Raw genomic sequence first — 24,489 nt, forward strand, 5'->3', positions numbered from 1 at the left:
TTTCTTGGATAACAGAACAAAATATAGAAAACTGTAAATTTGATTTTTTGTTAATCCTGCTGTTTGTATAGTGTCTAATCGATAAAAATAGAAATCAGAAATGACTGGGGTGTATTTTCTAACACAACTTTTATTGATTAATTGATAAATTTGTATGTCTTCTTTTGTCTCTTGCTGTTGTCAGATATTTCTTTACTAGCAGTATTTCTGTTTTAAGGGATCTGAAATTGACTGTCCTGATTAAATGTAACACAACGATTTTTTCAAAATCTCAGCCATGCTGAGCTTTAACTCCATCTTTTGTTATGCTGAAGATGCCACATAAGCCCAGTTGCTGCTTTTTTTTTATTTGAATTTGAATTTCTATTTTGGCAAATCCACCCTCCAGTCATTATACCTATGCCAGCTTTTGTTCAACATTGTGACTGGTTTATAGGAGTTGTATGCACTCATTTGGTAGTCCAGGATAAAATTATCATGGTGGTTTGGTCTGCAGTAAGCCAAACACTACTGAAAACACACTGAGGATCAAAAATAGTGACCAAGTAAAGTGCTGCAACAAAATACTGATGCAAGCCAATCAGGCACGTGTTTCTATTCACAAAGGGCATCATTTTTCGTTTGTTCATTCATTGCCCAATTACTTTTCCGGGGCCAGATTGGGATGTAAGTAGACTGAGGACAAGCCAGACGTCCTGTCCCCAGCAGTGCACTCTAGCTCTTCCTGAGGGACTTCTCTAGCTCAATGAGGGAGGGGCTTATAGACATTTCAGCTGTTTGTATCTAGGACTTCGTTGTTCAAGTCACGACCCAGAGTTCATGACTATTGGTCAAGTTTGAATAAGAGATACTATAGTGAGTTCAGAGCTTTACTTCCTGTCTCAACTCCTTCTTCCCCTAAACTGCCCTAGCAGTGCTTGTATTTTTGTGGCAGTCTGACCAATCTGTCCAGTTCTTGCTCTGATGTACTCTGTCTTGAGACAGAAAGGTACTTAAACCCCTTCACTGGAGGCGCTTGTCTTCTAACCTGTGGGGTACAATCCACCAGTTTACAGGACAGTACCATAGCCTTTGATTGCTCTCTCTCATCCCAGCCACTTTACTGTTACAAACCATTCTAGTGTCTGCCAGAAATAATTCTTTGACTTATCAAACAGGAATACATCGCCTGCAAAATGCAAAGGGTATCCTGAGGTTTCAATACTGTGAAATCCTCTCCTTGATTATGCCTACAACTCCTGTCTATTAAGATCTTGAAAAGAATCATTGACAAATGGCAGCCCTGGCAGAGGCCAGCACACACTTGAAATGTGTCTGTGGTTTTGCGAAGAATTCAGACACAGCTCTCACACTATTTATACAGAGCCCTGAAGGCTCGTAGTAATGCCCCATTATCCCATAGTGCCATAGCACTTCTGACAGAACACCCTGAAAGACACAGTCATACACCTTCACCAAATCTACAAAACTCTTGTAGAGTGTCATCCCCTGAACTATCCAAGAGCGAAAAGCTGGTTGAGGATGCACGAGATCATATACCTTCAAAATCTCCAGAGGAACCTTATCTACACATACTGTCTGGCCATTGAGGAACTTATTGGCTACTTCCATAACCTCTACCATGAATATGGCAAGAAGCTTGTCAAAGTCTTCCAGCTCTGGTGTCTTAATGAAGGGCATGTCAGGTGGGTTCAAGTCCTTGAAGTGCCATTTAATAAGTCCTTGAAGTGCCATATACTCCACAATGTCCCTGGTTAAGGTCAACAGGTCTCCTCCCCTGCTGTAGACAACTTGGGCTAAACCCTAATTCCTGTGTCATCTGATTAATATTTACAGAAACTCCTTGAGGAAACTCCTTCTTCATGGTCTCTCTTAACCCCCACCATATTTGGGCTTGCTTCTTTGACCACAGAAGGATACAGGACTTCGGGTCCTCTGGTGCCTTTCAGATGCCGAAAGGCCTCCTTTTGTTTGACAGCCTCATTCATTGCTGCAGTCCACTACTGTGTTCTCAGTTTGCTACCAAGACAAGCACTAAGGACTTTACGATATAATAATAATAATGGAAGCCTCGAGTTTGGACCACCCAGTTTCAATTTCCATTCCCCAACCTCACCTTTGGTGTAAGTGAAAGCCTAAATTGTATTTTTGGTTATTATTTAAAGTTGATATTCAATTCAGGCCATTCACCCTGCTTTTTAGAGGTCAGAAATCATGTTCAGAAGGCCACAATAGCCATTGTCCCATCCACATAACAAACCCATCCCACCCAAGAAATCTGGTTTTGAGTGGCCTAGTTTTCATGTAACTGAGGGAGTCTTGACTTGTCTGCAGCATAAAAAAAATCTGAGCTGATACTAATGATTTATCTCAAAATATAATCACTTGAAGAGTTTGGTTTGATTTTTTAAGATTTCCCATCTGGTAAATCACCCATTGCACCTGACTCAAAAAAACTCACGTCTAATCTTGTCTTGCATCTCCTATTGAACTCTTTAACACCCCTTCTCCTTCTCCTTCTCCTTCTCCTTCTCCTTCTCCTTCTCCTTCTCCTTCTCCTTCTCCTTCTCCTCTCTCTCTCCCTCTCTGTCTACCGTGCACCCTCTAATTTTCTGTCTCCCTATCCCTCTCATTTACTTACAAACTGTATTTGTTTGCAAAAATCGGATCTTTTATATCTTTTGTATTTGTCATCATCGCTTTTCTTCCTCTTTTATTTTTCACACAATGTGACATTTTAAACTAAACTTGGAATGTAATTAAATATTGTGTCGGCTGGTAACACCTACAGAGCTATTATAAGAATTTCAATTTCAATTGAGTTTTATTGAAAGGTCTTTACAGAGATTTTTACAACTCAATAATTAATACTTTGAGCTGGAATTTATGATGATGGTAAGATCTTGGTGAACATTCAAAGTCTGGGAACTGGTATATTGCCTTCAAAACGCACATATGTCCATCCTTAACCTTAGTTCTATAATCCTTTCTTATCTCCTCTTCACATATGGATCAATAAATACCATTTGCAATAATCCCATTTGCCGTTACCTCCTTTGAGTAATGGGCAGATGGGTCACCACATTATAAATCAGACCAACAGCATAAAACATCCATGCATGTTTAATTTTGCTCACACATTATATAGTCCAGAATTGGTAAGTAAGACAGACACCTGGAACTGTTATGTGGAAATTATCTGAGATGGACAGTCTGGCACAAATAACCGAATCTTTTTATTTTTCTAGACTTGAGAGCATAAAGATTTTACTCCTACTGAACAATTCAATATGAAATTAAACAGTCCTTTTTATCAATGTGACTTTTCACCTGTTTATTGCTTAGTATTTTTCTGTGTTCCCCCTCTTTGGGCAGTCCACTTGGGATGCTTTCAGTCCTGTACAGTTTCATCAGTGCCAGAGATGCCAGAGTACTGTCAGTTTTAAATGCCTACATTATAGCAGCATCAGTGGTACACAGGGAGGCTCTTAAAAGCTTAGCCCTCTGCCATTTTTTCATCTCATGAACAAGGGCAACCAAATTCCATCAAGAATCTCCTGTCTGCATATTGCGATTTTAATAGATTTTCTCGTAAGGCAAAGTCTCCGTATTTGATTGGGGTTAAAACCTGCTGCAGAAGCTTTTCTTGTCAAATTTCACATCCATCCACAAATGCATTATTTTTTTTAGTAAATATGCATATGTTATATGCATATATTTTGCCATATGGCCATGAATTAGAGTATTAGAAAAATTAAAATCCAATCATCCAGGGATTATAGATATGATGTACTTCTTGAAAAATAAATACGACATGAAATACTTTGTTTCATTATTTCATTTGTTTGTTTTGTACCATGGGAAAATGGCAGTAAAAATAAATTTATAATCAGTTACCTTAAAACAGTCACCCAAAACATTACCTAAAATCATCAGAAAATGTCTGGAAAAAAATGGAAATGTCTGAAGTTGAAATTATATGAACACATGGATTATTGTTCTTAAATGTTTGCCCATAGAAGTAATGATAAAAGTAAAATTACACTACTTATTTGGGGGAAAAAAATTGTGATTTTATTTACCGTATCTTGGCAGGAATAACATGTGGGAAAAGGAGTGTTGCTTCTGTTTATCATGGTACTTTCTCCAGTGCCATTTTGACATTTTTTTTGACAGTATGACTAACAGAAACACAAAAATCTTTTTTTTTTCTAACTCGTAAAAATCTGGAGAGGCCAGACTGAGATGGCTTGGACATGTACAAACAATGGATAGCTAGAATAACAATTGATAAATAGGGGGGCGGCGTGGTGCAGAAGGTAGAGCAATCGTTTTTGGAACCGAACGTACCTGGTTTGATTCCTGGTTCCTCTCAGTGTGTCGAAGTGTTGCTGAGCAAGACACTGAACCCCAAACTGCTCTGCTGGTGGATGGCAGCCTACTGCTCATGGTTCATCCATGATGGGTTTTATTGAAGAGAATGAATTTCCCCATCAGCTCATTGCATCTGGCTGGGCTTCTTCACCAAGCAGTGAAGCTACATGAAACGAAGCTCCTTGTTTTCTCTTTTCAAAATGTCACTCTATTTATATTGTTGTTTAGTTTGGGTTGTTCATTTTTCACCCTTGCTGTTCCATTCTGTTGTCCATTCTTGTCCCTGATGTTGTTGCTGTTGTCCCTGCTGTCTATTTATTCGTGGATGTCTTTGCTATCTTCTGTCTTCTAACTGTCCCTCGATTTATATCTATATTCATATTTATTTTTGACATTATACCTGTTACGATGCTGTAACAAAAGAATTTCTCCTATGGGGATCGATAAAGTTTATCTTATCTAGCAATCTGCAACAATTCACTCTGCACAGACAATTCAGATTTGCATGTTTTTGCAATAGACGGGAGGGAACTGGTAAACCTGAAGAAAACCCAAAGAGGCGCAGAGAGAACCTGCAAGATCCCAGTCAAGCATTGCTCCAATCCATGAATCTTCCACCACTTTGCTATAAGTTGCAATCATTAAATACAGAAACCCGGTGAGGACATTGACAATAAATAAGGAAACAAAGAAATGCATTTAATTTGAGAACATAACTGAATCATTTATTTTTAATTTGGTACTAGTATTTACATTTATGTAATGTTATTTAACTTTTGTCTAAAGTATTCATGTAGAAAAAGATGGCAATGATTTATATGTATTATCTCAATACAAATGTTTACATTATAGTTTATTCCTATAAATACTCTGTTATACATTTATAAGTTGGACTTACTTTTTCCAAGCAAATTAAACGGCACTGTAATCACAGTAATCTGAATTCACATTGTAAATATTAAGGTGCATTATTTATTTATTGTTTATGTTTAAGATCCCACACTGTCAACGGTCCAAATACTTTTTTACTTTGTAATGCTAGTTAGCTGCATACCTTAGCTCCCAAGTGCGCCTGGAATTTGTAAACGAGCAAAGAAAACGACAACGAGGAAAGAGTAAAAAATTTACTCGAGATTCACAACCTGCTCGTTTTTTTTCAGACAAATAGTCCTAATATCAGACCTCCTCCTCATTTTCTTCCCCTCTTTTCTTCCTGCCAGAGGAGAGGCTCACACTGTGCCACTGAGTGAGACCACACAAAAAAATGTGTGTGTATGTGTGTGTCTGTGTGTGTGTGTGTGTGAGATCTGTGTGTAATGTGGCAGAGATAATTATCTTTTCAACAAAGTATTTAGTAGTTGTATAAGCTTATAATTCATATTCACATGTTGAGAGTAACACAGCCATTGCTGAGGGAAAAACATCTAAGGGTCTGAGAATAATTAATACAATTAAAATTTTCTGAAACAAAAGTCGTGAATTTTCCTTTTTTATTTTTTTTTTTATTTTACAGATCATTTCTGGTGAAACCTCAAACAGCTCCCTGCTGAAAATCTACAAAAAAGAACTGTTAAGTAGTGACAATTAAGAGCAATTCTTTTTCTATAGGTTTCCATCTAGTGCAAAACTACTTGGCAAGTCCCACTTCTGTGTTTAAGGTAATAATGGAAAATCTTAAGAATTTTATTGCACATCAAACAGTGTTCTCTAATTTTTTATTATTATTTTTGGTGAACTCATGAGTTTTGGCAGAACATTGTATTATTTTCCTTGAAGTACAGCTGATCAACCACATAACTTGAGAAATGTGTTTTAGATTGGATAGTCCCTAAATAAATTAGTTGTTTTGACTTGCTTCTGGTCCTCACACTATCAGCTTGGACATTGAGGCCTTTTACGAGAAATATCATTCCAAGCATAAATCTATTCATGTGACCCTTTCACTTCCTCATAATCCTCTTTATTAAACTTTATCAGACCAGGCACTCCAGAAGAAACTTATCTGACTTTACAGTTTCTACTGGAGCTGTTTAACATCAACAGAGATTTTACATCGAATTTGTCATTAAAAGTGGCGAGTTTGGTTGTCTGAGATGTAAACATTCCTATTTTATTCTCCCACACACCACTCCTCCTCTTCTCAGACCTCAACCCCTGCTCTCACCAGCTCCTGTCTTCTTGTCCTTTTCTTCATCTCTTTTACATTTATTGTCACCAGTACCCCTTTTCTTCCTTTTTTCCCTCTTTTCATGTCTTTCCTCTCCTTTCTGTCACCACCTCCTCTCACCTTGTATTTCCTCCATCTCCCACTTGACTTTTCCTTCCCCACACTCTTCATCTTTACAAGTCCTTCTCTTCCTACATCCTTCTGGCCTTCCCCTCTCTCCCCTTTCTCTTCCCCTCTGAACCTCCTTCATATCCCTCCTCCTCTTCTGCCCGGCATGACGTGGGACCGGATCAAGGAACTGTGTTGCCGGGAGTAACAGGGATTGAGAACGACGCGTTGGAATGCAACTCCAGCAGAGCCCCTGAGAACAGAAGGAGGAGGAGGAAGGGGAGGTCGACAGCAAGTATTTCCACTTTATCCCTCTGAAGTGTTTCTCCCAAAATACTCACCCTTATTCTCTTTTTCATGCCTAGTTGTTCTCTTTTTGTTTTTACCTTCATTCCTCATCTGTCTTGTCTGTAGACATTTCGGGGTCTCTCCCGTCCTTCACGTCTAAGAAAAAGTGGTGAGGAGCCATTATTCTCTGTTCTTATCCTTCTTGTGCAGCTCTATCTCTCCTTGTATCCCCTGGCTTATCAACCTGCCACCTCATGATTATAGCAAGCTTTTTTTTTTTTTACTAAATTGGGATTTTCTCTGTTTAATCACTACACTCTTGATTGACTTTGGGGCTTCTGTTTATCGTCTGTCTGTCTGTCTGTTCTCCCAGCGTCTATTTGGCTGGTGGCAGTGTAAATGCCAGTGAGACCGACAGAGGGACAGACAGGGAGGGCAAACACATGGTGATGCAGATGGACACACACACACACACATACACACACACACGCACTTGGTCACACATTCCCTCGCTCCCCCGTTCCACCACACGCACTCTCCCTGTACTTTATCAGCAGAATGAAAGTGCTTTCTGGCGGTATTTGAATGAGACAGAAAAGAGCTCTATTCAGCCCCTCTGCCCGGCTTTTATTAACACTGCGCGTCACTGAGGCGACATAAGCCTCCCCCTCTCCACATCCCTTGTTCCCGCTTACACACACACAAGCAGAGGGAGGAGGTCTCCTGCTCAGGTATGATGATGCCCCCTCCTCCTCTTCTCTCCCTTTTCTCTCCCCCATCATCCCTCTCTTTTAGCTCCTCCTCACTTGGAGCTTTTGTTACCCCCCCCCCCATACACTCTCCCCTTCCCGTGTTTTTTCACCCCCCGCCTCCCCTCTCCCTCTCTCTCCCTCTCGCTCTATTTGGAAATAAGCACAGATGCGTAAAGGGGGCGGTTAAACTCCACATATCCACCGGTGGCAGCGGCAGCATCACTAAGCCCGTGTCTTTGGACGAGAGGACCGAGCAGGGGACAAACTGTCTCGGACTAGAGGCGATGCCTGAAGCAGAAGCTCGCCAGCCTGGAGCCCACCTGTTAGAAGTCGGACTCTTTGTGCCTGCGTGGTCCTCGGGAGCCCTTAGGCCGGAAGGACGTGCGGAGAAACGCGGGTACAGAGGACGACCCCGCGGGGTCCCCGGCTCGGATGTATGGATGCTCGCCTCTTCCTTGTGCAGCCTCCCCCCCTCCCCACCAGCTGCTGTTGCGCCTCAGTGACGATCCATAAATAGCAGGCTGCGTCTAGGGGTTGAGAAGAAGAGTCTATAAGAGGTTTATTTACGGTAGTTTCATGTTTTCAGCCCTGAATTTGCCATGTCTTATGTGATTTGTGTGTGTGTGTGTGTCTCTCTCTCTCTCGTCACCTCTATTTTCAGTTTCCAGCTTTGATGCCGCTCAGTCTGCCGGAGTTGCACTAATTAGCGGCTTGATTGACAGCTCGGTAATTGGATTTATTTCATATCCGCTCCTTGAAGTTGTGAAGCCTCTTAAGCCATGACAGCAATATGTATTTTTTTTTCAGGCCTTATTTTCATAGAAAACAATAATAACATACCTCACCCTTGACTCTGTGGAATTTATCGGGGATTTCGAAAGCTTCTGATTTTCAATCTCTCCGAGCCATTCCTGAAGCTTTAAGGTCAGAACAGGCCAGTATTCAAAATGGGAGAGGGAGTATTGTAATATCTTTATAAAAATCCATACATGTCTCCCTGGTTGAGTCTGTCATCTGTTTTATATCAAGGGCACTGCCACATGTACTGTGCGAATGTTGGTATGAGTGAAGCATCACCACAAAGGTATGAAAGTCATTATTGCTAAATGGTAAAACTGCAACAAGTGGGTTGAACAAGTGGAAACTCTAACAGAGTGTTTTTTTGTTTGTTTTTTTTGTTTCTGTTTTCTAATTGTTGAAATCATGTTTTCAGTGATGGGTGGAGGAATTGACCCCTCCACTTTAAGAACATTATTCATTGGGTGGATTGTTAAGTAGAGTATAACATAAAATCCCATTATAGGACTTACAGTTTTGTGAGGATAGTTTAAAAGCAAAAATCTAACTGGTTATTTCTTTCTTTTTATCTTCAAGGGCAAATTACTGGTAGACAAATAATGTTAATATATTAATTCATATTATCAAGGAAAATGCAAACGTATCAAAGACCAATTGAGAATCAAGGTTCAATTTTTGTGGAAGACGCTCTCAGAGTAAAAATCTTAACAAAATAGATACGTTAAATTCAACGAATTGACACACTTGTTGCAAATGTTGCCTCAATTTCCATTCAACTAAAAAAAATGCATATTTAGATTTAATTAATCCTGTGTAAACATTTATAGTATAAAATTATATACTCATTCTTATCAGGTTTTAACAGTGCATTCTCCTGCCATCTGTAGCAGACTTGTTTTCATGGGAACAAACTTGTCAGTCTTATCTGATTGTGCCCATGTACAAGCTAAAAGGAGGGACAAAGTGTCACATTACAGTCACACAGTGTTTGGACATATGCATGGATAAATGAAGGACGGAAACTTTACAACTGTGCACTCAATTTGCATTCAAAAAATATGTGAGCTACACCATTCCAAACATAGTCACACACTGTGTAACATTACTATCTGCCCTAGTAAATCATTACATACAGCCAAGAGCTAGCTAATCATCAGGTTCTGAAACATTTCTGTGGGGAAAGGAAGCAAGTATTCTTTGCTGGGTGGGCATCACACCCGCGGCCACACTTCAATACAATTTGTATTAGGTTCATCCCTGGCTGGGTGTGGAGTTGTATTCCTAATATTCTAAGTATGCAAGCCTCATGAAGTGACATTTTGAATCAGCTCTGTTTGTTCTCTCGCTAACTATCCATGTCCTTTGACTGGTGTTATCATTTTCTCTGTTTTTAAAGCTTTCAGGAGCTCATGGTTACATTTCCTGTGTACCTAATGTGTCTGGTGTGAGTGTATGTGATTATTCCTAAAATCTAGTCTTCCCAATGCCCAGTGCGCTGTATGGCTTTTTATTCCTATCTGACTGTACTGATGGTTCATATAGGGATGGAAGCCATGCACTGCGCTGGAAGCACAGTGCGCTGGACCATGGATTTTAGCCCTGTTTCTTTACACATATGTACTGCATACACACAAACACAAACACAAATGCACAAGTGCGTGCACACATACATACAAAATGCAATCTTAAAAGGCAATGAATGGAAACAGGTTTTTGTGAAGACTGACATATCAGAGATATGAATGCATTTTGGCCATAAACATGCATTCATACAGTTTTTCAACAGTAAATATATGGCTATGTAGAGTATATGCTCTCTGAAATGGTCCCCGAGTCCCATTGGGCATGCAGCAGCGAGCCAGTCTGAAGCTGAGTGACTGTATGTGTTGACAGGCAGCTTTCTGATGTGAAGGCACACATCTGTCTCAGAATCTGAGATCAATATGGATCGCAACAGAGCAGAATGAAAACTAGATTGCACTGAAATTAATCAAATTGATTTGGGCTGAGGAGGCAGAATAGGTGAATTGCACAGGCCCATGGAAAAATAATTAGGTGAACTACTAGCCGTGTCTTTCATTCATTTTGTTCTTTTTCAAGGCCCCTATGAGTTACAAGCTTTTCTGACCCTGCTGTAGGATATGACTTGTAGAAAGACGGCAGCAGTCATAGGTCAAAGATTTAGAATGTGAAGACATACATAGATAGTTTCAAGGAAATCTATGCAGAGTAAAGTGGACTTCAAAGTCTTTGTTATAAAAGGTAGAATGAGATGTAAACCGAGGTTTACTACTACCACTACCAGTACTACAACTACTTCTACTCCAATTACTACTAAAATCGAATAATTATGGGAGCATTTATTATGCATAACTAATGAGAAAATACATTTTCATATAGAGCAGTTAAGGGTTTTATCACCCCTAAAGGATGAAATGTTGCATTTTTAGCATAGGATGAAATGTTGCCTTTTTATCATGATGTGAAATTACATATTATACAACTGTGAATAAAGAAGTTCCAATTCTATTATCTGTCCTGGATGCCAGGTTATTTTACCTAAGTGTGTCATGCTTCCATACATACCCTTAAAATTATACTGCATGTACATCATAATTCAACAATTCTATATTTTCTTTCCTTACCAAGTTTTTTTTTTTTGGCAATTAACAGACTAACTAGCGAATGGTTTCAAGTACACTAAACTAATATGTTCTATTAAACTAACCGTTCTAATGTGTCATATTTTATGACCTGACCTTGAAGACTGTAAAGGGAATATGTAAGGTAGAGGCCATATTAACACCCAATAAAACAATTTTCTAAAAAATGGTGGTGTGATCTATTCTATCTTTTCTCATCTTCACACATGCAAGTAGTCAGCTGGTTATTCAAAGGGTATAGGGCCGTTGTTTGATGGCTCCAGTAAAAGTCTTAACATTATGTTTTTATACTTACTTACTCCTTATGTAAATTCATTTGTGATACTACATGTCATATTACTATTGTTTTACTCACATACTGATTTGCAACAAATCAGCAATCTAATAATGAAGACGCACACAATGCGTTTATTTTATAAACTTTAAAAACAATGAAATTAATATAGGCCTGTTCTGTTTTATAACTGAGTAATGATAATATGACAGTTACAACAGTGTTACAACAGTGGGAAAATAGGAATGCCCCTAAACTCTTCAAATATATATGCTGTGAGGTAATTATGCCTTGGCAAGAGGATGCCCCTTCTAAGTGTATCTAAATAAAAAAACTTTATAAAGTTTGAAAATATTACAGAGGGACGTTGACATTTTTGACAATAAAGAGCAACATTTAATTGTCTTAAAAAATATATATCAATGCATTCAAATTAATGGTTCATAATGATTTGATTATTTATGTTGAAAGAGGTAGTACATTTTAGGTCTTTCCTACCTGAGGCTATCAGACTTTTTAATTCTTCTCCCTTTAGCCGCAGGAAATCTCAAAATATTTGTGGTTAAGACCTTAAGACACTTTATAGCCTTGACTTGTTACTTTGACACTTTATAGTTTTATTTGTATTTCTTATTCTCACCCCTTATTTATACTGTTTATACAATTTCCTATTATATTTATTATTGTTATGTTTTACTTGAAATTCTGGCACAACAATTTCCTTCGGGATAAATAAAGTTGTTCTTATTCTTATTCTTTTCCTTAATGCTGCTGCTTTGCAAAAATGTGATTTGATCACAGTAATTTTTTATTCTGATATATTTTATGTAAGTTCCTAGTGATATGTTAGTTTCCAAAATTCTGTCAGATCCCAAGATGAAAGTCAATATCTGTATTGGATTATGTCACAGTCTGTGAAAAACAGAAAAAAAAAAAGTTTTACTTGAACATTTTATCATGATGCTTTTGTTTTATTTTCATGTTTGTAGAGTTGGATTATGTATTTATGCATTACGCCTTTTTATTGATTCGGAATAAACATGAATCATTGCATTGCAATGTAAATGAGCGCTGCCATGGCGGACTGCAAAACTATAAAATTCTACGGTCATCTGTGATCGTCATTCTATAAAGAAGAGCATATAGAGAAACCGGTCAAACTTCTACAAGAGATTTTCTGTAGTATTTGTCTGTAATACAAAGCATCTTGAAGCTGGAGTTTTTTTGACAGGACAATTGGACAAGTCCTCTTCATGCGTTGACGTAAACAAATAGGTAAACAAAATATGAGATAAATAAACAAACAAATTATCCTACACCTATTTAGCTACCATCTTATGCTTTTGATTTGAGCTTACAAACACATGATAACAAATACTTAAAAAAAAAAATCAGGTATCACGGTCAAAACAGTCACAGTTTTAGATGGTACTTTTGTTATATATTGAGGAAGTGAGCAGTGGCTTCTCTCCAACGCAACACCTGTTGTAGTCAGAGCTCACTTGTGACACAATACCGCCTCCCAGTGTCAGAAAGCGATAATAAGCCGCTCGGAAAGAGCAATGACGCTATAATGTTAAAGTCGTCGTCCAGATTTAAGTAGGCAACAGTGATGGAAAATACACCTGAAACTGATGAAACCACGATGACACAAGGGCGGTGCACTAGTTTGAGCCGTCTTCTGAATACAAGTAGCGAAGAAGAATTGAAGCGGATGTGACGTCAGAGCCCTCGCTCCCAAACAACTGATGTGCTTCTGTTATGAAAGCTCCATAATGCAGTGTTGAATAACTTCATTTTCTTCCCCTCACAGAATGTTAGACTGAGTACCGAGGAGCTTCCACGCGTGTAGTTTAATCGAAAATCGTTTTGAAAGGTGTTTTCCTCGAATATCATGGCAAAGCGGAGACACTGTTCAGAGAGCGAAGCCGTTACAAAGAAACTGAAGCAGGTGCTGGAGTCGAAGAACATTGTAGTAAAAGCAGGGACGAGGCGAAGAAATGCAGGTTTGGAAAGTGAGCTGTTATTACTTTTATGTGTTCGATCTTCGCTGGTGTGCTTTTGATTAGGGATGGATGAATGGCGATACACAGTATCTTCTAATTGGGGCATTTTTTATTTCAGTTTGGTAATTGTTTTAACTTTTGATTGTGTGATTCTTCTCTTGATTTATGATGTGCCATAATTACACTAATGTGTATGACTCCCACAAGCAATCATAACTAACCTGTGTTTTGTTTTGTTCTTTATCATTTCTGTTGCTTTGTTGTCTGTTTATTTATCAGATTTTTGTTTCAACTTTGTCATATTTATTAAAATATTTGTGACTGCCTCTTAAAGTTGACTACAGTATTCTAATTAAAATTGGTTCATTTTCTTTGGTCAGGCACTGATAACAAAAGCAATGCGGCGACTGCCAAAAAGAAGGTCAAATCGAAGACCCCTTGCGCCGTGATACAGGGAGCAACACATCCTTCCTCTATTACTGATCCCCCCTCCCCAGCTGCTGTCAGAAGCAGTAAATACTTCCAGTCACCGCTGAAGGAGGACTCCAACAGTGAGGATGACTTTGACATGATGACATCGGTAACACCTACCGTTACTGTTAACGTCAAGAATCCACAGGAGGAGGAAGATGAGGAGGACAGTGAGGAAGATGGGGATGACTGGGAAGAAGTGGAAGGTAGGTAGAGCTGTGAACATGTGGAAAAAAAATAATTTCACTTCCAATTTGAATAAATATCTTTTAATTCCATAATGCTTGTGATCAAGCAATATTTTGTTTGACAGTTTTTTTTTTTCATTTTCAGGTGTACTGTACTTTCATCATATATCATGCTTTAATTCAGCAAATTTATTAATGTTTTATTTCATATTCGCTGATCATTTCTTTTTAGCTGATTTTATTTGTTTTTCTACTTAATTGTTGGTACTTCTATGAGTGTTTTGTTAATTGAGGCCAATCAATTGCCAGTTCGATACAGTTTATTTTTTAGTTAACTAAATTTTTAAGGGGTTATGTTTGTGCCTCCTTTTGTGCAAAGTTTGATTTTTGTACAAAAATTGTTTTGATTGATTGATTCATTTATGTTGCTTTTACTCAAATCTGCCCACATTCTTGCTCGGCCTCCTGTCTTTGCTCTGAACTGCTCCTCTCCCCTCCCAGTCATCTCTGGTGTCAGAACTCTCAACACTACCTCACTCTGGCCAACCATTAAATTGTGCCACAATATCAGCCAATCACTGACGTAAAAAAGTCATCTGATTGGCTGCTATCTTTTTTATAAGGCTGTGTTCACAATAGCATAGTAATTGTGGGAATTAAACAAATGATGTGTTGAAAAGATTATTTGAACATTGTCCAAAGCTATGCGAATACATTTTCACTTTTCTATGGCTGAACAGTCAAATGACTTTTCCAAAGAACAGTGTCTCAAAATGTGGCACTTTTAATGTTGTGCCAGATTTGTGTGAGCATACAGATAGTGTTAAGAACTGACACACTGAAGAAAGGGGTGAGACACTACTGGATATGCACAGACCCAGATAGAAATCAGGGCTCACTTAGGGCAGAGACTCCACCAAAACAGAGTTGAGCACATACAAATCACCCACTAACAGAATTGAGGGAAATTGGTTAAGTGTTCAATTAAATTATCAAAGAATTGCTAACAAAAAATAATAAAGACCATAGTATCATAAATTGTTATTCACATGTAATGGTAGTTGAAAGAGAAGTTGAAAATTGTTTGATATTACTGATTCAGTATCAAACTATTAATATATATCAAAATATCGATATCAAATCATTGACAATGATTTATAGTTTTAAAAGCTTTTTAATGTCTTTCTGTGTGTATTTATAGTGTATGTGAACTTATGACTATGTGCTTGCATGTTTGCCTGTGTGTGTTCATTAGAGCTGGCTGAACCTTTGGGTCCCATTCAGCCACCAGAACCTGTCCTGCCATCTCAACCAGTAGAGATAGAAATTGAGACAGCAGAAATGAGGAAACAGTAAGTGTGTGTGTGTGTGTGTGTGTGTGTGTGTGTGTGTGTTTGTGTTTGTGTGTGTGTGTGTGTGTGTGTGCGCGCGCGCGCAAACGCGCACGCTTATGTAGGAATAATAGTCTATAGAATATTCATCTGGGTGATAAAGTACTGTTTACTAACATACCCTATTGAAAATATATCAAATACAGGTTCAAATTGTAGGACTGAAAAAAATGTAGCATATTATATTGCATACTTATGTTAGTTTTTAATACTGGGAGATCCTTATCCTCATATTCTAGTTTGATAAACATAGGGCATTGTTTGGGAGGGGACATCATCATAAGCACAATTCTGTGGAACGGCATTTTAAAATCCTGTTCTTATCGCTTAACATTCCCGTCCGACTTACAAAAACAATTGTCCAGCCTTTCTTCCTCACCCGATCGTTTTTCTCGAGACCTTTAGAGTCTGTGGTAAAGTTCAGTCTGCGGTTGTGAATTGAAACATATCAAATTCATTTTAATTTTTGGATTAGCATTTTTGACGGCGGACTGTCATCTGTTGTAGTGAACCTCTTTTTTTCTAATCAACATCGCTGATCAATCAGAAAGAAGAGGAAGGCAGAGTTTGAAACATATTTGAGGCGAATGATGAATCGCTACCACAAGGACACGCTGATTGACACACACAAGGTAAACACACACACTGTGCGCTTTCACTTAGGTCACCATTGTAGGATTTTGCTATTAACTTATGATTGTTTTGTCAGGTGCATCTTTTATGTCTGATAGCAAATGGGATGTTCCGTAACCGTCTGTGCAGCGAACCAGACCTTCTGGCCATTACTCTGTCAATGCTGCCCACACACTTTGTCACTGTGGCCAAGGAAAGAATAGACCAGAACTTCATCTCTGGGTTGCTCAAATGGTGTGTGTTTAGCATTTTACTGAATGGAATCTTCTCCCTCTGTTAGAATGTATAAAACATACTTATTAGATGCCAACAATGCCAAACACAGTTACGAACCTCTTGCAGTCACCATTCATATCTTGTGATTTTTCATGTTTTCCAGGTTTAGAGCTACATTCACTCTGAATCCCAGTCTTGCCTATGAAGAGCGTCCTGACCCCAGGGCCCTGCTGGAGAGACGAGTAGCCAGCCTCTCAGCGAGAGACCACCAGGAGATGACCCATGTTGGTAGTTTTCCCCAAAGCTTCTTTCCATGGTGGTTGGATAATTCATCATGATAATTCTTATTTGTGTTTCATGTCGCCTACAGCTGTTCATGTTGGTCCTAAGGTCCCTTCAACTTTTCTGCCGCCTGGTCCTTTCGCTTCAGCCAATTCCAATCAAACCCCAATCAGCCAAGGTATTGTTAATCTGTTATTCATTCCTGAGGAATTATGATAACTTGATTCACAAGGTGAGTTGTAGGAGTAAACTCATCTGGTAGTCCTATTTTAGATATCTGTGTTCTTTTCTCTAGGGCACCAGGGCTAAAATATCTTCAAGTGCCCCAGGAAAGACCAGCACAAACCAGGAAACATCCAAGACCAGTGCCCCATCGCAGAAAGTCTCTCATGGCGGCAAGAAACCTGCTCGGGGAGCGAAGAGCCAGGGAAAGAGAGGAGGAAAGAAAGCTAAGACAAAGGAATCAGAGGAGGAAGAGGAGAAGGTTATTACCTCAGGAGGGCAAAGACCAAAGAATTCCAAACGCCGTAGCATTGCCTCAAAGGTCAGCTACAAAGAGGAGAGTAACAGTGAGGATGATGAGGAGCTCAGTGAAGACGAGTTTCAGGTAAGCAGTGAGGAAGACAGTGATGATTCAGGTAGTGAATTTAGCTCATCAAAGAGCAAAACCAAACCAACCAATCACAAGACGATCACAGGCCAAAAGAGACAGAGCCAAGGAAACAGAAACAAAGTCAAAGAGGAAGAAGATCAAGAAGAAAAACATTCGACAAACAGCAGCACAAAGGAAAGGAATGTGAAAAAGAGAGAGGGGTCTGGAGCAGATGAATGGTTGGAGGTGTTTCTGGAGAAAACATCTTCTTGGGTCTGTGTTGATGTGGAGCAAGGAGTTGGTATGCCTCACCTCTGCTCCCAGAATGCTTCAGTGCCAGTGACATATGTGTTGTCAGTGGATGGAGATGGGTTTCTTAAAGACCTGGGCAGGAAATACGATCCCACCTGGATGACATCATCAAGGAAGAGGAGAGTAGAGGAAGACTGGTGGGAGGAAACACTAGGGCCTTTCCTGGGACCAGAGGATGAGAGGGACCTAAAGGAGGATAAGGAGGTGAGATAATGAAGAGTCTTAAAGGTCAAACATCAAAAGCATTGTTAATCTCATCAATTTGAATTTTTGTCAGTTTCACTATTATTTAAATGCAGTTCAGTAAAACAACACATTAACAGCATGACCAGTTTGATTTTCTTTCAGTAGAATGTCAGCCATTTGGTAATTAACAAATTGTCTAAATATTCATGGATGTCTGTAATTTACCAATTTACTAATTTAATAAATATCTTCCACATTTATTTTTTTTCAGAGTCTGCATATTTTCGCTTTCTATCTTTATTTTGATTATTTTTGCAAAACATTATTATTATTGCTGGGCCTTTTGATCCCTTACTATCTAGCAAGAACACTGACACTGAAAATAAACATTTTATGAATGAATATAGAGAACCAGTTCTTCTTTGGTTTATTCCAAATCTTATGATTAGTTTTTCGATCATTAAATAATGAAAATTGAATTTTCACTGATAGACTTTTGAATACATCAATTGTCACATACTCTGTGTACTAAAAAAACAGAAATGTACTGCACACACAAAATTAAAACTCAGACATTCTAAAACATGATAAACAATGAACTGCTTCACTCGTCAAAAATTAAGCTCCTTGTTTTTGCTCTGTTCTTCAGTCATACTAATGCCATTAATTGTTCATATTATTTCTCATTTTGCCAAACCAGCTGCAGAATAGACTGCTGAACAAGCCCCTGCCAATCGCTATTGCGGATTATAAGAACCACCCGCTGTATGCCTTAAAGAGACACCTGCTCAAATATGAAGCCATTTACCCTTCCACTGCCACTGTGCTGGGATACTGCCGAGGAGAGCCTGTTTATGCCAGGTCAGTTCTAGAAAAAGCTACGGAATGTCAGTGCTTCAAAAAAATGCAGCACATATAATCTCAACTGAAAAGTGAATCCACAAAATCAACATTTATTTTAACATCGATAGCAATATTCCACATAATAGAAAATTATTGCTTGCAATCTCTACAAGCCCATATTAATAACTGGTGTTGTTTTGGGTTTCAATTGCAACATCACTGTACATTTTTTTGTCAAAGCATGAGTTCTGCGGCATTACCAAGTGACAAAATCCCTTTTTTGAGTAATAAAAGATACCATAAGTTGCCTGAATGACAAGAAAGTACCTATAACAGCCAGAAATTGCCTCAAATAAATGTGGAAGTACTTAAAAATTTGGCAAGATATTCCTTAAAATTTACAAGAATTGTGGCAACTACAGAGGGATAAAGTTGATGAGCCATACAATGAAGTTATGGGAAAGAGTAGTGGAAACTAGACTGAGAGCAGAAGTCAGCATTTGTGAACAGTAGTATGGCTTCATGCCTAGGAAGAGTACTACAGATGCAGTATTTGCGTTGAGAATGCTAATAGAAAAGTACAGAGAAGGCCAGAGGGAGTTGCATTGCGTTTTTGTAGACCTAGAAAAAGCATATGACAGGGTGCCAAGAGAGGAGCTCTGGTATTGTATGAGGAAGTCTGGAGTGGCAGAGAAGTATGTTAGACTGGTGCAGGACATGTATGCTAGCTGTGAGACACTGGTACGGTGTGCTGTAGGGGTAACAGAGAACTTCAAGGTGGAGGTGGGACTCCATCAGGGATTGGCTCTGAGCCCCTTCTTGTTCACAATGGTGATGGATAGGCTGACAGATGAGGTTAGACAGGAATCCCCATGGACCATGATGTTTGCGGATGACATTGTGATCTGTAGTGAGAGCAGACAACAGGTAGAGGAAAATCTAGAGAGGTGGAGGTATGCTCTGGAAAGGAGAGGAATGAAAGTTAGTCGCAGCAAGACAGAATATATGTGTGTGAACGAGAGGAACTCGGGTGGAGCGGTGAGGCTACAGGGAATGGAGATCAAGAAGCTGGAGGATTTCAGGTACTTAGGGTCAACAGTCCAGAGCAATGGAGAGTGCGGAAAAGAGGTGAAGAGACGGGTCCAAGCAGGTTGGAATGGGTGGAGAAAAGTGTCAGGGGTACTATGTGATAGAAGACTATCGGCCAGAATAAAAGGAAAGGTGTACAAGACAGTGGTGAGACCAGCGATGATGTATGCACTAGAAACTGTTACAATGACCAAAAGACAGCAGGCAGAACTAGAGGTTGCAGAGATGAAGATGTTGAGGTTCTCTTTGGGAGTGACCAGGATGGATAGGATCAGGAATGAATCTATCAGAGGGACGGCACATGTTCGATGTTTTGGAGAGAAGGTCAGAGAAGCCAGACTGAGATGGTTCGGTCATGTACAGAGAAGAGATAGTGAATATATTGGTAGACGGATGCTGGAATTGGAGCTGCCAGGCAAGAGGTCTCGAGGAAGACCAAAGAGAAGATTTATGGACGTAGTGAGAGAGGATATGAAGGTAGCTGGTGTGAGAGAGGAAGATACAGAGAATAGGGTTAGATGGAGAAAGTTGACTCGCTGTGGCGACCCCTAACGGGAAAAGCCGAAAGAAGAAGAAGAAGAAGAAGAGAGAGTATGGGAAATGCCGAAAGAAGAAGAGAGCATTAAGAGTCAGTTAATGATGAGTCACTGTATTACTCCTTTTAACTGTAACACTGCCTCTTAATCCATATGCAAAATTTTAAAAATTATAAATATATTCTATAAATTGCATCCAGGGAATGTGTGCACACCCTCCACTCCAGAGACACATGGCTGAAAGAGGCACGGACTGTCAGATTAGGAGAAGAGCCATACAAAGTAAGACCCAGTACATTTTTAGTACTCTTGTGGATCGCAAAATGAAGGTTAAATAATTGTGAAGCCACATTTCACTGATATTTTTATAATCACTAATTACAGAGATGCAGAGCAAACTTCAACTGTTGTAATATGAGCAGGTCTTAGTATTTTAAATCACTCCTGAGACCTGTAGTGTTTTTGGATGGTCATCCAGAGAAAAAATATTAATTTTGTCTGAACACGTAATCTAATTTCTGAAATTCTACAAAATAGTTCTGTGAAGTGCACTCACTACTTGTGACATGATTCTTTCTTCCCTGTCGGTCGGCTCCAGTTGTATTCTTGAAAGCAACTCGAAACAATCTTAATGGTCACAGAGACTTTGTCTAAAATTAATGTTTATGAGGGTAGTGATTTTTGTCAAGTTCACAGCTGAAGCAACTGGATTTTAGTTTGCCCTAGTCAGATGAATAAACGCTGTGGCTGGAAATCAAGAAACTGAGAATGGTTGAGTCACCACTCACTGATGCTTGATATTCTTAAGTGTAAATACTGACTACTTTCAGTTGTTCCCTTCAGGAGTCATCACAGCATATCATCTGCCTCCATCTAACTCTTCTCTCACATATAAACTATAAGTACTCATGCAAAATGAATGGTCTGCATTAAATGCTCTGACATTGTTGATGCAAATATATTGGATTTTTTTCCTGAATCCGGCAAACAAATCAATCATGACAAGGTTGTTGTGCTGAATATTAGGGTTTTGACCCCTTGTGGTATACGTTTCTTGATTATTCAGAATGCTACCTGTATTTATAAATAAAGACTTAACAACTAAACAACTTTTACCAGGACTAATAAAAGGTGGGACAATGATTGAATGACCCCAGTTGAGAAAATCTTTATAATCTCCTGTTGTTTCTCTGTTAGATGGTAAAGGGTTTCTCTAATCGCTCCCGTAAGGCAAGGATGGTCTCTGAATTAAAGACAGAGAATGACCTGCCTTTGTTTGGAGAATGGCAGACTGAAGAGTATCAACCACCCATAGCTGTGGATGGAAAGGTAGTTAACCATAAGAAGTGCATAACAAGTTACCAAAAGCTTTTCTTAGAATATAAGATTTATTTTAATAAACATTGGAAAATATGCTGCATTTATGCTCTGATTGCAAAGTTTTAGTTTGATAAAGTATTCTATGCCTAAATAAGCCCTTAATTAGCAATTTGCCTATATATCTCACCAGAGTCCAATAATATCTAATTATAATGTGTCCCCTTCAGGTCCCCCGCAATGACTATGGAAATGTCTACCTGTTTAAACCCTGCATGTTACCAGTAGGCTGTGTGCATCTCAGGCTGGCAAACCTGCACCGTGTTGCCCGAAAGCTTAATATTGATGCTGCCCCTGCAGTTACAGGCTTCGACTTCCATGGAGGATATTCTCATGCTGTGTAAGAATAAGATGAGAATCTGTGTGTGTGACTTCCTGTGTCCCTGACGATGCTTGGGAACTGGAATTTATCCTTGCTCTTTTTACAAATGCATCGATTAAAGTGCTATTTACCTATTATTCATATTATCTCCAATGTTCATAAAGTGAACACCAAAAATGTGTTCTTAAATTTAGATTTAGATATGCATGGAAAGTGCATGAAGTTAATTTCTGTCTTTTTTATGTTAATTAATTAAAAAAAATGAGAAGTGTTTATCAAATTAGCATTAACTTTAATTTGTTGTTATTAATTCACATATCTGTGTTTTAGCACTGATGGCTACATTGTGTGTGAGGAGCATGAGGAGATTCTCAGAGCAGCATGGATAGAAGAAAAGGAGCTACAGAAAGAGAAAGAGAAAGAGGTGTGTGTGTGTTTGTGTGCACACGTGTGTGCGCGTGCGTGTGCGCGTGTGTGTGCGTGTGTGTGTGCGTGTGTGTGTGTGTGTGTGAAAAGTAAATGGTTTCCACTTAAACAGCGCATCACCTTACGGTTTCAAATTACTCTACTCAGGATTACACTCACCCATTCAGACATGATGGTGTCAGAGGTACCATGAAAGGCAACCATCAGGAGCAATAGGGAGCTCAGTGTCTTGGACACGGACACTATGTTATGCAGACATGGGGAGGAGGGAATTAAACTGCAACTCCTGTGTGTGTGCGTGTGTGCGTGCGTGCGTGCGTGCGCGTGTGTGTGTGCATGCATGCATGCATTTTCCCACATCATATACTTCTAATGGACTTCATTTGTAAATATTTGTACACATTTTATCTTAACTATCTTTACTGTCAAAGGGACGTTGTGGCTCAGGGGGTAAAAGAGGTCATCTTGGTACAGAAAAGTTCCCAGCTCAATTCCCAAGCTCCTATTAGCCTGTTGAAGTCATAAGAACTTGCTCTTATTTATATTAATGTTCTTTTACTTTCTAGAAAAGAGAAAAGAGAGTGGTATCCAACTGGACTCTGCTTGTGAAAGGGCTGCTGATAAGAGAGAGACTTAAACAACGATATGGCAAGAACAACAACTCAGGAAGCCTCATTCACACCAAAGAAGATGGAGATACAATTGATGGACTTTCATCAGATGAAGAGGTGGTTGAGAGTGCAGGTGGAGCAGCTAAAACAGCGTCTGAGACTCTGGCTATGTCCTGGCCACAGAACAGACAAGTCGCGGAGTGCACAGGAAGCAGCAAAGAACTGAAGCAGACAAAACGAGAGAAGAGGGGAAAAGAGCAACATTTGTTCCCTTTTGAGAAAACTTGATACAAGAGATCCAAAATGGCGGTGCAAAAAAAAAACATTGAAATGCTTCCAGACATTTTGGTTTCTTTTTTATTTCTGCTGTATTTCAGGTTATCTAATTCAAGATGACATTATAGCAGCTACTAAAATATAATCAAAATGACACATAGCTTCTAAAACATTACTGAATTGTCTATATGATATTCATCAAGTTAACAGCATGCAAACAAGACTTATTTTTTCACAGAATCTCGGGTACTATAAGCTAAATTACAGGACAATATATCACTTGTACCATATTGCATTATGTAGAATGTTGTGTATAAAAGTGTTTTGTAAGTACTTGCATACCAGTAAAGCAAATGATGATAATTAGTATGTGTTATATTGAAGTCTTTTTTTCTGATTTTCATAGTAAAATACCTAAAGTCCCATGTTTAACCTGTCAGAAATTCATTCTGTTTTGATCTTGCCGGATGTCCAGCTTTGTCTGTTAAAATTTTAAGTGTAGTAGTGTTTAAAATGTTCTCACCCCTCTCCTCAGCGATAATAACCTGACTTGATCTTTCCATTAGACCATCCCATAGTGTATAACAATTCAAACATCGTGAAGCTAACATGCACCAAATAGCTACAAAATCTATTCTACATACTGATCTTGAAGTTAAAGCCTCAATTTATCTACAAATATTTAGAATTTTTTGATACTCTGTTAAAACATCCAAACTACAATATTTCAGAATGTGCCTTTCAAAACTGACTGATCTAATTTTAGAAAAAATCTACATTCATAACCTATGTTATGATCTCAAACCATCTTACTTTGAGCCAGGCATGGGCGTCACGAAAACGTAAATAAATGCACACAACCCAAATATTTACAGCAACAACTCGCACACCTCGCTTTTCAAGAATATAATAATATAAAAGCTGCAGGGGCTTGGCTCTCTCTCAGACGCTGTTGAGAGGCAGAGCATAGTGTCATGCATTGTTTATAAAGCCATCAGACTCTCACACACAGCTTAAGTAGTTTGCCAAGTGATTCTACCCATATGCAAACCTTCACCTGCAGCAAAGAGGCCTGATCCACTTAGAGCCAGCAAGAGTAAGTGCAGTATCAGATCTATGCCCTCAAATGAACTCCATGAACCAGCATGCGTCATTTCACTCAGTCATCAAGAAATCTTATATTGAGTGCTGGACAACATGAGCAAAATTGCCACATGATCAAATGTGTAAAATTTGATTTTTATCAAATCCATATCCATTGATACTTAAGATTCCCTAAAACTGAAGTAACTGCAACTTCAAGATGTT

The 24,489-nt window shown here is 38.9% G+C and overlaps 1 protein-coding gene and 1 long non-coding RNA gene across 3 annotated transcripts; one reads left to right on the forward strand and one right to left on the reverse strand.

Annotated features, from left to right (window-relative positions):
• Nucleotides 1-5,277: 5,277 nt before the first annotated feature.
• Nucleotides 5,278-16,563, reverse strand: LOC147227236 (uncharacterized). The gene is made up of 3 exons (XR_015107080.1): nt 16,447-16,563; nt 14,022-14,117; nt 5,278-7,093 (listed from the first exon to the last, which is right to left on the reverse strand). It is a non-coding gene; the product is annotated as an uncharacterized LOC147227236 (long non-coding RNA).
• Nucleotides 13,146-23,584, forward strand: xpc (xeroderma pigmentosum, complementation group C). 2 transcript variants are annotated; one of them, XM_086159070.1, is made up of 14 exons: nt 13,146-13,439; nt 13,811-14,107; nt 15,345-15,441; nt 16,028-16,112; nt 16,190-16,347; nt 16,493-16,613; nt 16,700-16,789; nt 16,907-17,719; nt 18,402-18,562; nt 20,370-20,451; nt 21,367-21,498; nt 21,717-21,886; nt 22,199-22,292; nt 22,861-23,584. In XM_086159070.1, the coding sequence occupies exons 1-14, from the start codon at nt 13,319-13,321 to the stop codon at nt 23,191-23,193; spliced, it is 2,754 nt and encodes a 917-aa protein (XP_086015196.1). In that variant the 5' UTR covers nt 13,146-13,318; the 3' UTR covers nt 23,194-23,584. The 2 variants fall into 2 exon arrangements, with proteins under 2 accessions (XP_086015196.1, XP_086015198.1); XM_086159072.1 differs by having other exon boundaries at nt 13,146-13,430.
• Nucleotides 23,585-24,489: the final 905 nt, after the last annotated feature.

The sequence above is a fragment of the Fistularia commersonii genome, chromosome 14, assembly GCF_037954325.1.
Source record: "Fistularia commersonii isolate RoL2024-O1a breed Wild chromosome 14, RoL_Fcom_v1.0, whole genome shotgun sequence".
NCBI lineage: Eukaryota > Metazoa > Chordata > Actinopteri > Syngnathiformes > Fistulariidae > Fistularia > Fistularia commersonii.